Source organism: Corvus moneduloides, chromosome 27 (genome assembly GCF_009650955.1).
Source record: "Corvus moneduloides isolate bCorMon1 chromosome 27, bCorMon1.pri, whole genome shotgun sequence".
In the NCBI taxonomy this organism is placed as follows: Eukaryota; Metazoa; Chordata; class Aves; order Passeriformes; family Corvidae; genus Corvus; species Corvus moneduloides.
This window is the reverse complement of record NC_045502.1, coordinates 570073-584769: the sequence shown is the minus strand read 5'-3', so window position 1 is coordinate 584769 and position 14697 is coordinate 570073. Positions and strand designations below refer to the sequence as shown.

Here is a 14697-nt window from a genome sequence, read left to right as displayed (position 1 = left end):
AAGGGTGCAGTCAAACCTGATCCAGGGCAGGATTTATCCCAGACAGAAGTAAAAGTTATGCCTTTAATATTGATGTCAGAAGCCGAGGCAAGCCCAGCACCAGGGACTGTGGGGATGGGAATTATTCCTCACTAAAGCTGTAGGACAACATTCAGTGGACAGCAATTCTCACTTCCTCGAACCATTAGCACCGCTCAGGGTGATTGTCCTGAGTCGTGGAAGGTGAAAGCAGCCATCAAGCTGTGTTCTCACTTTCACATCATGGAAAATCCTGTCCTGAATCCTGCCCTGTCCTCTTTGCCCAAGCTGCAGGCAGGGAGATCCTGCTCAGGTCACTGGTTTCTGGAGGCTGAGGCTCGCTCCTCCTCTCCAGAGGGGTGTTTACCACTGCCCTCGATGAGTTGTTCCAGTTGTTGCTGCCAAAAGAATGCGCTTCATTTTTCATTTGAGTTTTTCTCTCTCCTCCTCATACCCAGTAGGTTTTGTTATTCAGCCCCCAGATGAAAGGTTCCAGGCAGGCTGAGGTGTGCCCCTGGTGTGTCACTCAGTTTCTCCAAGCCTGAACTGCCTCTTTCCAGCAAGGCAGCGGGAAGAGCAACCAGATCTTCCTGGAAATGACACCCATCCCACTGCAGGAATGAGCCAAGAGCAGCTCCTGCAAAAGCCATCAGGGCTGCTGCTGACATTCCCATGCCCACTCATCCCTGGGAGAGCCACGCTCCTGAACTCTGGCACGAGCCAGAGTCTGGGACCATTAAGCTCATTCCCACGCTCGAGTTTGGCAAGGCAGCAGCCTGTATCGTCTTGTTTCACTTCTCTTTTTGCTCCGATTGTTTCCTCTTCAGTAGTTCTCCCAGCTGGGTCAGTCCTTCATGGTGTGCTCAGAGGTGTCAAGCCCCAGCAGCTGGCAGAGCAGGGGGTGTTATCAGGGTGTTATCGGGGTTGTGGTGGGTCTGGAGAGCTGGGCACAGATGAGAAGTGATGAGTAAACTCCTGAGTGAGATTTCACTGGAGGCTGAACGGGCAGAACCACTCTGTGCTGTGGGGCCTGAGATGCAGAGTCCCATATGCATAGCTATGGACATTGCAAACACACACACACACATATATATATGCTCTAAATAAGCTCTTATATATTTAATGATTTTAAATTCTTCATTATGTTTAGTTTCCTCTTTTCTTCAATAAGTCCGGCTTTTGGGTTGTTTGAAGAGAACAGGATTGTATAAATACAAATATAAACCATTGCTTTAACATCTGTATAGACCCAACCATGTCAAGGCATCAAAGAAAGTTAGGTGGGTTTTCTGCTGACTTTTCCTGCTGAATTTAGGCAGGATGCTTGTCTGCAGTGGAGGAAACTGCCCCTGGTAAAGCTGGAGTTTGGTGTAATGGCACTTGTCACTAGTTTTGATGTTTATCCTTCTCCTTTGGGGTAAATCCCACCTCCTCACTGGCTTCATTTTGTACCAGTCTGTTCCTGGGAGTTAAAAAGTCAGATCTAGGATGGTTTGTAGTACTGACACCTGACAGAAGACTGGGTCTTGCTCCAAACTTTCTCACCCTGCAGTGCTTTTCACAAAATCTTTTAAGGCAAATCATAAGAGGTCACAGTTCTCAGTGCTGCCTCTGCAATGAGAGACCAGGTCCTTAGAACCCCGTTGGAGTGATGATCTTATCAATGCAAGTCTTCCTCTTAATTTGGGAGAAAATAGCTCAAGTCTCCAATTTTTTATTTATTGAGTGGCCAAGGTGGCAGGACTGCCTTGGGAATGGCAGGTTCTGTGAGCAAGGCTGAGATCCAGGCTCTGGCCTTAGGAATGAGCCACAGATGGGAATGGTTTCGGTGGGGTGATGTTTTATCACGAAATGAGACAGATTTAATGCTGGTTTGGTGAGTAAGAGGCACAGAGGTGGCCGGGTGATCACCGAGCTTTGCTGCAGCATTCCTGGCTGTACCAGGCACGCTCAGGCTGAGCCCAGGCTGCCTAACAAAGCCCAGAAGAGAGTTTAACAGCTTCCTAAAACTGTCTCCAGACCCCTCCGTGTGTTTAGAAGGCAGCAGGCTGCCAGCTCAGGTTTGCAAGCAGGGATATTTCAAGCTCACAGGATCCCACCCTATCACAGAATCCGCCTGGGAACTGGGGGTTACCTTGGCAGGGGCTCAGAGCAGCAAAACCCTCTGGGAGCGCCAGAACCAGCGCTGACCCCAAATGACAAAAGGCTGGTGGGAAGGTTACTCGTCTTCCAGTACCTCCTACAAGTTTTTGTGCATGCTTGAGTGACAATTAGGTATCACATCACAAGTTGCTTATTAAATTTCCTTTTCTCCCCCTCTCTCTCTTTTCCTTCTTCTCTTTCTTTCTCTTTTCTCTATTTCTATATTTCTTTTTATTTCTCTCTTCTCCTTCTCATAACAACAGGGTAAACTGGGATTTTGTTTATGGAAAGTCTGAATTACTAATGACCTATACAAAACAACATTAAGGATCATATCTTTTCCAGGCCTCTCTTTAAACCAGGCAAAAGAAGCCAGTCCCAGTGTTTTATGGTCTTAAAATGTTGATATTTTTCCAGGTATTAATTCCAGCTTGATAGGAAACCAAGAGAAACAGAAACATTTTTCTTCTTTGCTTCAGAAAAATGCTCTCCATTTTCCTATGTTAAAGAGAGATCTCCTGGGTCCTCTGGAGGGCATGCACTGCCCTGGGACCCCTTCCCTGCCCTGAATTCCCTCTTGGCTGTGCCGTGTGCGAGCTTCTCCCTGAGAAGCTGGAACCACGGAGAGCAGGGCTGGAATGAAACTGAGGAAAAAGCTTCCTCCTGGTCTGAGTCCTGCTGGGATGGAGGCTGGAGAGTGAGCTGGTCAGAGAAAAGAGAAATGCTGCAGTGTCCCAGGGGAAGGGTCTGTCCTTCCCGAGGCTGGATTCAGCTGGACACTGCTGAATCCCAGTCATGTCTGGCTGGGCAGGTGCTGGTGCAGTGCTCTGAGGCACAGCCCATCTTCCCTATCTGTTTGCAGACCCAGGTGAAAGCAGAAAGAGAGGCAGGAGGGGGTGGGAAGTGGCTTGGACAAGGCTGTGGAATCCCTAGGAAATGCCACAGCTTGGCTGAGGCAGCTGCTGCTCCGTATCCCTCTCATGCCAGATCCCTGTCCCAGCACAGACGCTCCCATTGCTCTCCTGAGCACTCAGCCCCCTCACCCACATCCCACCCTTCCCCTCCAGCCCTGGCAGCGTTCCTGCCTCAGCCAGATGTGGAGAACAAAAGGAAAAGCTTGGATCAAGTGAGCAGCCCTACGGCACTGACAGGGCAAGGGCGGCCAGAGGAGAGGAGAGAGGGGAAACAGCCCCACGGCCGAATGTCCATGGCCACAGACTGTCCCCATGGCTCAGTGTCCGTGGCCACAGACTGTCCCATGGGTGAGTGTCCATGGCCACAGACTGTCCCATGGCTCAGTGTCCGTGGCCACAGACTGTCCCCATGGCTCAGTGTCCGTGGCCACAGACTGTCCCATGGGTGAGTGTCCATGGCCACAGACTGTCCCCATGGCTCAGTGTCCATGGCCACAGACTGTCCCCATGGCTCAGTGTCCATGGCCACAGACTGTCCCATGGGTGAGTGTCCATGGCCACAGACTGTCCCATGGCTCAGTGTCCATGGCCACAGACTGTCCCATGGGTGAGTGTCCATGGCCACAGACTGTCCCCATGGCTCAGTGTCCGTGGCCACAGACTGTCCCATGGGTGAGTGTCCATGGCCACAGACTGTCCCCATGGCTCAGTGTCCAGGGCCACAGACTGTCCCATGGGTGAGTGTCCATGGCCACAGACTGTCCCATGGCTCAGTGTCCGTGGCCACAGACTGTCCCCATGGCTCAGTGTCCGTGGCCACAGACTGTCCCATGGGTGAGTGTCCATGGCCACAGACTGTCCCCATGGCTCAGTGTCCGTGGCCACAGACTGTCCCATGGCTCAGTGTCCATGGCCACAGACTGTCCCCATGGCTCAGTGTCCATGGCCACAGACTGTCCCATGGGTGAGTGTCCATGGCCACAGACTGTCCCATGGGTGAGTGTCCATGGCCACAGACTGTCCCATGGCTCAGTGTCCATGGCCACAGACTGTCCCCATGGCTCAGTGTCCATGGCCACAGACTGTCCCATGGCTCAGTGTCCATGGCCACAGACTGTCCCATGGCTCAGTGTCCATGGCCACAGACTGTCCCCATGGCTCAGTGTCCATGACCACAGACTGTCCCATGGCTCAGTGTCCATGGCCACAGACTGTCCCCATGGGTGAGTGTCCATGGCCACAGACTGTCCCCATGGCTCAGTGTCCATGGCCACAGACTGTCCCATGGGTGAGTGTCCATGGCCACAGACTGTCCCCATGGCTCAGTGTCCATGGCCACAGACTGTCCCCATGGGTGAGTGTCCATGGCCACAGACTGTCCCATGGCTCAGTGTCCATGGCCACAGACTGTCCCCATGGCTCAGTGTCCATGGCCACAGACTGTCCCCATGGCCGAACACTGAGTTTTCCCAGGTGCTGCTGCCCCATCCCTAAATCAGCTGTTGGAGGTGCAAGAGGGAGGCCAGTAACTCCTGGTTCCTGTGCCTGCCAGTGCTGCTCTCTAGAAAAACAAGGGAAGATGCAAGACTGGACTGCCCTCACTGGTTTTGCTGAATCCACTGCATTTCAGATCTAATAATGTCTCCATGTTGCTTCAATTGTCTCTTCTGAGGCACAGCTGTGACTCTCCCCCCCGAGCTCTGTGGCTGCAGAAAGGGAAATAAAACCTCGCCAGTGCCTTCGACACAGCAGCCTTTTAACATCCAGCCTGTTCCCTACGTTCATACATCCTGTATCTCCAGCTACTGCCTCCCTGCTAAAGAGACTCCTGGAACTGGATCCTTATCTCAAGCTCTGGTATAATCTGGTTAAGGAGTTTTTTCTCCTGGGATGAAGGTGATGTTTCTGTTTAAGGCTGCAAAGTAGCATTTAGTAGAAATGGGTTCATTTCCTGCCTCCTGGACGTTCTGCCACCATCTTCCACATCCACCCCACCTTTATTTGGATGCTAAGTCAGGTGATAAATCTTGGTGGAGAGCCAGGAGGAGCTAGTAACTGGTGGCCATGGACACACATGAAATCAGTCATGAGAAGGTCCCTGACTGGAGAGATCCTGCACTCCTCTTGCCTGCAGTACCTCAGATTTTGGTAAAAGACCAAACTCAGACTTTCCTGTTTGGCATCCAGACCCCAAAGCTGGTCAAGGCATTTGGGCCCATTTGATTAGAGGGTCTGTTACTGCGCTCTCAGCTTCTGTTGCCTGTGGGATGAACAGAACTGCCCTGGCAGCGGGGAGCCCTGTACAACCCAGCACGGGTGGGTGACGAGCCAAGCACCCTGCTCCTCCTCCAGAGCGTGCTCCAGGTCAAACAGGGCTGGCCATGGAGCAGCTCAGTGATGCTGATGTTTTATATTCCTGCTGCAGTCAGGGGTGCAAAGCCCAGCTGTGACTCAGGGTCCCCTTTGCGTGAGTGCAGGTGGGAAAATAGCTCTGGCCATGAGTCCAGGGCAAGCCAGGTTCTCCAGAGCTCCAGGGTTACTGTTTGTGCTCACACTCTGCCAGAGCACAACCTCTGCACCTTTGCATCGTGGTTTAATATCCAGCTTTTTGCCTGAAGGGGCTCTCTCCCTCCTGGGCCTGCTTTGCATTTGCACTCAGGGCACCAGTTAGACATTTTCTGCCCCTCGTGTGCAAGGGAACAGTAATTTGTTTCCTGGATATCCCCTTGTCATTCCTCTGACAGTTCCTCTCCCCAAGGAGCTGTTGGCTTCCCCATCTCCTCTGAGGCAGTGAAGCTGCCAAAGTCCATCTCAGCCCATCTGGACTGAAAACTCCTCTCTGGCACTCTGCCCCCATCTGCTCGGGTGAGAGGAATGTGGAGCCGTCAAACACAAGAACTCCCTCGGTCTGGCAGCGCACGTGAAGGGAGGAGGAAGCCTGGGCTGTGTCTGTGCCTTCCATACGTGCTGGATGCCCTGCACTGACCACTGCCCAGGAGGAGAAGGCGCTGCCAGGCAGGGCACTGCCTGCTCAGGGCAGCACAGCTGCCTCGGGAGCAGAGGAGGAGACAGGGAATGGCAGTGTGAGCTGAGGGAAGGGCACACTGCATCCAGCGTGAAGGAGCTTTGAACTCTAAATTAGAGCAGTGGAGAGCACAGGGGAGTGGGCCAGAGGGATCTGATGGTCGGTGGCTGCTGGGCCAGCTCTGGGCCAGGTCTGGCTGTCACGTCTGTGCTCCCGGGTTGTCTCTGCATCTGTGAGCTCTAAAGGGCTCTTAGTCCTCAAGCCCTGCCCCAGCCCCAAATTCGAGGATTTCTGAGCTTCAGTGCATCCTCCTGAATGCTCTCAGGGCAGTGCTCAGTTCCATTTGGATCAGCAGCTCCATAACCTCATTCTTGGAGCATTCAGACAGAGCATCTCTCCACACAAAAACAACTGCAGCTATTTGTTCTCTGGCCGAGATTTCTGACTGCTGCCTTTTGTTTGGGTTTATTTTATTCTCAACATACATAAAGAAAACAAAACCAGTGCAAATAATAGTCTGAAGCAGCTAGAGTTGCGTGGCAGGAGATGTGGCAGTGGAACAAGGAAAATATTCTTATGGGGTTTTTTTCTGAGTAGAACTGGTTAATCTCAGGTTCAGACTTTCCCTCACTCAGCAGGCCTGTCCCACAGTATTTACTTAAAATCTCAGCAGAGTGCATTGAAACAACGTTAGAGGTGAGGCAGGAGCTCGTGAGAGCAATCGGGGCCGGGTGCTGCGGGACGGGGCAGGGTGTGGGCTCACTGCAGGCTCTGCCCTGCCTGCCCACAGCCCCTGCCAGCTCCCTCTGCCTGCACTTCGTGTTGGCATTCTGCCCCCTGCGAGGGACAGCTCAGGGAACAGAGGTGCCATAGCTCTGTGTGGGAGCTGGGCACTCCCTGTCCACCCCACGATGTCCTGCTGTGGGGACAGGCCGGACAAGGGACACCGCTGATCCCCGGGGAGGGCATTGCCACTGCCACGGCCACTGCCATGTTCATGACCCCCTTGTTCCCAGCGAGGGCATGGGAGGGCTCAGCCGCCCCTGGCCAGAGCTGGCCGGGTCATCTTGAACCCGGTGCAGTTCAAGGCGCTGCGAAATCTTTGTTTTCCTTAAAGGACTTTCCTTGTCCAAGCCAGGCTGAGCTCAGCTGGGGCCGCTCCACAGCCGCCCTCGGCCAGGAACCCTTTTCCCTCTGCTGAACGGGGCTCAGGCAGATGTTTCTCCACATCCACGGCTGGCAGAGCTCTTGAAGAGGAGCTGTCTGTGCACCTCTGTCCCGTCCACAGCAGCTCCTCCCATCCCTGTCAAATCCTTCCAGCACCGTCCTCCCTGCAGAGCGTTTGTGCCTGGGCTGGGGACAGCAGGGAGGAGATGCAGAGCTGTGCAGGGGATTAAAACTGGCTCATGTTGTTACCCCAACAAATCTACTCCAGCCTGCAGGGGCTCAGTGCTCCATTTGGCATTTTTTCACCAGGAAAAACATTTACTTTGGGAGAGGAAAGAGTAAAACAGAAAATAAGCTCACCAATCCAAAAATAAAGAATGGATTCAGAAATCCTCTAGTGCCTTTTTGGATGATTTCATATCTAAAGGAATGAATCCATAACACAGTAATGCTGATTCTGACATTTGAGTATTTACAGTGGGATCTTTTGCAGGTGGAACTTAGAAGAAGAAAAAAAAAAAAAAAAGAATAGCTCAGAGGGCAAAGGTTTTGTTTAAAACTGTACAACAGACTGTAACTTAGCACCAAAGAGCAAGAAAAGCAGTTTATTGGCTTCTCACGAGCACTGGGGTATCAAGACATCCTGATGAGGAATGGATGCATTTCAGGAAAAATTCTGAGCAAGAAACCATCTTAGTTACACAAACCTTCCCTTGCCTGGTTGGTAAAAGGTTGGAATGGGACGCAAATCCAGGTGTTTGAAGGAGAGAGAGGCTCCAAAGGGGCAAATCCCCGATTTCGTGCTGCTGGAAGTTTAAGAATGAAGTGTGGGAAGAGACATCTGTGGAGGCAGGAACCACAGGTCGTGCTCTGAGACACAGGAATGAGGGACAGGGCATGGGGAACGGCCTCAGGCCGATCAGGGCAGGTTTATGTGAGGTATTAAGAGGGAATTCTTCACTCAGAGGGTGGGCAGGCCCTGGCACAGGGTGCCCAGAGCAGCTGCGGCCGCCCCTGGATCCCAAGGCCGGGCTGGCCGGGGCTGGGAGCAGCCCCAGGGCAGGGGTGGCACGGGGTGGTCTGCAAGGTCCAACCCCTCCTGAGAACGCCTCTCTCAGTTAACTCCGCTCCTCCTCTTGTCCCCCCCCCTCTGTTGCAGGGCCGCTGCATCAACTTCACCCGGGTGAAGAACACGGAGACCCCCCCCAAATACCCCCTCAACAACTCGTACCCCTCCGCGCCGCCCCCGGCGCCCATCTACACCCCGCCGCCCCCCGCCCCCATCTACAGCCCGCCGCCCCCCAGCTCCCCTCACGCCCCCTCGCCCTCCTCCACGCTGCCCCCGCTGCCGCCGCCGCCGCCCCAGGCCCCCCCCCCCGGCCGGGCGCCGCCGCCGTCCCGGCCGCCCCCCCGCCCCACGGCCTGAGGGCCGCCCCCGCCGCGCCCCTGCCCAGCGCCCTCCCAGCAGGACTGCGCCTCGCCCCGCTGGGGCCCGGGCCCGCCGCGCTCGGGGATGGGCGAGCCCAGCCCCGGCCACCCCGCAGCCGCCTTCTCCTCTCGTTTTCTCTCCTTTCTCGAACCCCCCCACTCCCCCCGCCCCGAGCATCAGTGCCGCCAAACTCTTCGGCGCAAGGAAAGCCCAGAGACTGCGGGGACGCGGTGAAGAACTCCAGTGCCGTCCCAGCAAGGCCGCGCCGCCGCCCGGGCCCCGAGACCTCCCTGTGCCTTACCACGGTGACCCCTGGATTCATTGGGAAAAAGGAATGGGTAACTAGAGCAAGCTCTGTGCAAAGGAAATTCTCTCCGGGGAAGGACTGCAAAGGACTCTTGCCGGTGCGGAATCCCAGCCAGCGACCTGGGGAGGGCTGACAGGGACACACGGGACAGCGACCGCCCCTCCCTGCCAGCGAGGAGCGACAGCAGCAGCTCTGCAGGTGCAGGAGCCCAGAAACCTGGGCAGAACTGGGGACAGGCAGCTGTTCCCACGGACCAGGAACTGCAGACGGGAAGGTGTTGTCACCTCCGAGGGTCTGGAAAGGAGAAGGGGGTGTGGATTGGAGGATGTTGGTTTGTGGAAGTGCAGGTGAATGGAAACAGAGTCACTAAGAAAACGGATTGCATGGGAAAATGAACCCCATCCCTGAGGACAAGGAATAATTGAGGACAGGTCAGCCTTCAGTGTTCCCAGTGGGACAGAGCAGGTCATAACCATTGAGGAATTCGGGAAAGGCGTGGTCAACTGAAGAGTCTTTGCATTCATTTTAGGCGATTCTGTCCATCTAGTCAGTCACTCCACAGTTCTGCATTGTGATTTAATGCTGGTTTCCTCTTAGAAGGGAAGGACTCTGGATGTAAACCAGAGGTTCGGTGTCTCGAGTTCCCTAAATCCAGCCCTGCTTGGGCTCCTTGTTGCCGTCAGTTTGAAATGGTTGCCACTGATGCGTCCCTGTTTTTCTGTAAATTGAATTCTTTCACCTTAAAAATGTTTCCACGTGGATTGTTTTGTTTTGTTTTCCTTTCCTAAATAAGTAGCAGATGCCTCCCAGCTCGGAGTGAAGAAGAGCCAGTGTGCTTACTCACTCTTGTCAGCTCTCACCAGCATCACTCCTATTAGCGGTTGTTGACTAAGGCAAACCCCCTGGGACAGGCCAGATGGGAATCAGTCTGCCAAGAAATGCACTGGCTGCATTTCTCCTGCTTCCTCCTCACCTTCAGGGGACCCCCAGCACATCCCAGAGCACCTCCTGCACACTCCTGTATCCTACAGCCATCCTGAGCACCTGCCTGCAGCCCAGGGCAAGAGCCAGGGGAGGTCCCTCAGCCCTTCAGACAGAGCTCCCTGATTGCCCCTCGGGATCAGTTCTCACAAAACCCTCTGTGGAAATCTCACAGGAGAGAAACCACCTTTGTAGCTGCAGTTCTGTGAGTAGCGAAGGGTTCTCATCTCATTTTTTACCAGATAAAGAAATGCTTTGCCAAGTACTTCCTTCAGTGCTTTTGGAAATATCAATTCTAGCTTTTCTAGCAAAACAAGAAAAAAAAAAAAGAAAAAAAAAATCTCAAGTAGGAAAGGGAACAGAGGAAAGAGACTCAGTGGAGACCTACCCTGGGCTCCTTTGGGTAAGGACAGCAGGGAACCCTTGGCACGAGGCTCTGGGTCTCTCCCTCCCTCTGCTAGGTCAGGGTCAGCTCTTAGGTGAGGTAAATCCATCAGTCCTGAGGTCCTGGGACTGAATCCCAGGCCGGGGCTGTGCTCCCCAAGGCCCTTTGATCCCCCCACTGTTCTGTCTGCGGGCAGCACGGAGCAGTCCCCGACCCGGAGCAAATTCCCCTTGTGCTGCTCCCACAGGATGATGCTGGCGGTGGGAGGGGAAGCTTTAACACCCCCGCTCAGATTGGGATGGGCTCCCTCGTGGACGGACGGGATCTGGTCAGGCAAAGAGCTGCTTGCTTCGGTTTGCTTTGGTTTGCTTTGGTTTCACGATGGAAGGTGTGAAAACTGGGAGTAGTGTAACACAGGATCCATGTCCCCAACACATCCTCAGCATTTCAAAAACGTTTGGGAAGGAAATTGGTTTTCAACAATACAGCATTGAGAATTTTATTTTTTTAAGCGTCAATTAGCCAATAAGTTGGTTAATTAACCAATTGACCAGTAAACCTCCTGCTGGGGGAAATAGCAGTGTATTCTCCATGACTTCTTTGTAGATATACGTAGAAATTCTCATTGTCCCCAAACTAAGGGGGAAAAAAACCCCCACCGATTTAAAGAAGCAAAATAATGCCTAGATCAGGCTAGAAAAATCAGGATTTTCAAATGCTCCCTTTGTAATCATCCAGTTTAAGAAAAAAATCAAGCTCCAAATTTTTGTTGTACATATTGTTGCTGCATGCTTACCATATGTTAGATGGAAGCATTTCCTATCCGTTGTGGATAAAAGAACATTTTTCAAGTTGTAGTAAATTATTATAAAGCCAATGACATTTCATGGCATGTTATCGTATCAAGCTGTGCTTGTTGTATTTTTTCTTTATGGTTGTATTGCTTTTTTTTTTATAAATGTACAAATATTTCCTGTAGTGACGAGCATCTGTTTTACATGGCATTAATTGGGGCACTGCAGCTCCCGGCTACTCAGGCCCTCGATCCATCGGCGCAGGGTTTTTTGCACGTGGATCTGGGTGGGATCTGGCTGGAGCTCCTGAAAAAAACCCACACGACTCTGCAGAGGATTGGCCTTGGTGACCCTTCCTAGCGTTCCCAGAAAAATTAGAGCACGTCTGGTGGTGAATTTTGTACCTGGTTTGTATTTGGGAAGGAATTCTTCCCTGTGAGGGTGGGGAGGCCCCAGAGAAGCTGGGGCTGCCCCTGGATCCCTGGCAGTGCCCAAGGTCAGGTTGGACGGGGCTTGGAGCAGCCCGGGACAGTGGAAGGTGTCCCTGCCCATGGCAGGGGTGGCACTGGATGGGCTTTAAGGGCCCTTCCAACCCAAACGAGTCCGGGGTTCTGTGATTTAGGATCAACCTAAATCTGGCTGCAGAAATGGCTCCCGAAAGTACCTCACATGCCTTTAAAAGCCACACTCCCCTTATGCTGCACCCTAAAGATTAATTTAGGAACTTAATGGAAGAGTGAAAACTTGGTCCTGAATTCAAACCAGCTTCCAGTGACAATTAATGCTATGTAAATGAGGTCGAATTAGCTGGAGCACCCTCCACTGCACTGTGGTGCCCTATGTACTCTCTGTCTATAAACCTTTCCCAGTCCACACCAGCCAACCTTTAATTAAATGTTCATTCCAGACCAAAAGGAGCTGAGTGATGCCACAGCCAGCTCAGGGACCCCAGCAGGTCTCACCAGCTGCACGTGCTCCAGTGAGGGCTGGTGTGAGCAGCAGTTCCCAGATGTCTGATGGCACTGAACAAACAAGCAGTTGTTTCATTTGCTCCTTGATTCCTCCCCTTGTTTCTCGTTCATTCAAAACTTTCTGTCAGTGCCTGGCAGCCTCCAAGGGCTGAGCAGCGGCGCTGGACAAAGGTTCAGACTGTTTTATTTTATTTCATTTTACTTGCCCAGTGTTACCAAGTGTTGCTGGCTGTACTTTGAAGCGCTCACCCACACGAACTCTGTGGTCACCTGAATTCTCTCTCTGCTCCCTGGTGTGTGAAGGCATCTTCTGTGACTGTTTATTCTGGGGAAGGGGCATGTCTGGCTCTGAGGGCTCTGGCAGGATTTGGGAACGTTGCCTTGTTTGTGGTGCTGGTGCAGGGGAGGAGGAGAACGGTCCCTGTTTGGATGTTGAATTTCGCGTTGCCAGGGCTGTGCAGTGATGTTTTACTCCCTCTGTTTGTTGCATGTGTCACTTGTTAAATTCAGTCATTACTCTTGCTGACCTTGATGTTATTATTAAAGAACTACACGAATCTCTGCTGGGCTCTGAACAATTCCTTGCCAAGGCAAAGCAAATCCTGGGCAACAGATTCTCATAAACTGGTTTTTCATTACCCTGGAGAACTCGAGCTTGGTGATTTTCTTCCCAAGAGCCCAGAGCACTTCTGACACAAAAGCTGTTTTCTTTGGGATGTGACAGAGCCTAGACTGTCAATTCCTCCCAGAATCTCCCTTTTCACAAAACTGGCTCAGGAACCTTCACCAGAGGTGCCTCTAACAGGAATAACCAAGCTTAGCTACCCCAGCTCATCCGGATTTTGATATGGTTGTTCTGATATTCCGTGGAGCGTGAAGAAGTTCAGCCTCTGGCTCTGGGCCCAGCCAACACCTGCCCAAGCTCACAGGCTTTACCTTCCTCTGCAAAGGTGAGCTGGCTGTTCCCTCAGCACATCAGACCCTGCTTGTCTGGACTCAGCCTGCTTTTTCCTTCCCGTGTTTGGTTTAAACCAAACTTGTACCTGGAGAACGCCAGAGGGAAGTCGCAGTGCTCAGCAGGTCCTGCTGTCACTCAGACAGAAGGTGTTTTTTAAATGGAGACTCCAAGAAAATCTCAGTTGCTTTGCTCGGAAGGGGTCAGGTGAAAAAACCCAAGAAAGTTACACCTGAGCTTAGCCCAAGCTCAGAAGGGACGATGCAGAGCCGCTCTGATGGCAGCTCTGGGTCGCTCAGGGCAGGGAAATACACAGGAGTGGCTGCGCAGCTCTGCTTAAAGAACCATCGCTGGTCTGGGGAGACAAAACCAGGAGAACACGGGGACCGGGGCAGGCTGGATTGCCTTTCCCTCAGCTCCAGGAACCCCTCGACCCCCAGGGAGCCCCACTGCGCTGCCACCACAGCACCAGATCAGGACAGGGCAGATGTCCCCAGGCAGAAGGTTTATTTTGGAGCCAAGTGTCCCCGCAGCATCACAGGGACACGGCCGGTCCGTGGGCACCCCGAGCCTGGGTCATGGCCGGCAGCTGGACCCAGTGGGAGCAGGGCTGGGCTCCCAGTCCGGTGCTGAGGGCACTGGGGGGCTCGGGGAGGGGTGTGGGGGAGACTGGGATGGGGCTGGGGCAGCTGCAAGGAGCCAAATGGTGGGTCCTGGCTGGGCCATTTGCAGGGATTCCTCTTCTTTTTGTGCTGAGGCTGCAAGGGAGAGGCCACTCCGTCCTGGGCTTTGTCCCTCTGGCCAGAGGCTGTGCCGGACACACAGTTACAGGTCAGGGGGCCCGGGTGGGCTCAGGGAACAGCCCCCGGCCCTGGCTGTGTCTGGGGGGCTGTTCCCAGGGCTCTCCCTGCCAGTGAATCCTGCTTGTTCTTCCAAAGGCTCATCTGCCCTGGGAAAGCTGAGGAGCTCCTCACTTGGCAGGGAAAGAAATTGCTTTTTTCTCCCTAAATTTGGCAGAGAAAGCCCCATCTGAGTCATAGATAAGGGTTTGTGTGCGGCTGATGGAAACGCCAGGGGGACTCAGACACAGCATCCTCTGCTGTGGTGCTGCTGGAGAGTGTAATGCATCTTTTTATTTCAGAAACAGCTATAAAGTGACTTGTAAAAATAACACGAGCTATAAAATAAATCACCCTGGATGCAGACTGTGGCTGAAAGTCTGTAGCACATTGCCAGAACTTTCAGATTATTTAAGTATTTTTTAATACTTAAATGTTTTGAAGGGTCCTTCCTGGTAGTGTGGGAAGGAAAAATATCTTGGAAAGGTGCAGAGCACGAGGGAAAATGTTTTCTCATGCCACAAGGTCAGTGCAGTTGTCCCCCAAGGTGAGGTGTCCCTGATGGTGAAGGACTTGTCGCCTCCACCCAGGGGACATCCTGGCTTGTGCTGATGTGGCCAGAGCTGCAGCCCGAGCAGGGAATTCTGTGGCTCTTCACAGACATTAAATCGTGGGGCCTTTTCCAGAGCTGGAGGAATTAACAGGGATGGAGAAACCATAGCGTGCAAAAATACCACAGGGAGTGGAAAACTGAACTTAGCAATGAGGTA

At 53.0% G+C, this 14697-nt stretch overlaps 1 protein-coding gene across 1 annotated transcript in view; it reads left to right on the top strand.

Moving 5' to 3' along the window:
* Positions 1-12694, top strand: part of ANTXR1 (ANTXR cell adhesion molecule 1) — an 82290-nt gene extending 69596 nt beyond the window's left edge. The window contains exon 18 of the mRNA XM_032091957.1: positions 8426-12694. Within this exon, the coding sequence (XP_031947848.1) occupies positions 8426-8692 (267 nt within the window). The 3' untranslated portion in view covers positions 8693-12694. The remainder of the gene's footprint in view (positions 1-8425) is intronic.
* The last annotated feature ends 2003 nt before the right edge of the window (positions 12695-14697 follow it).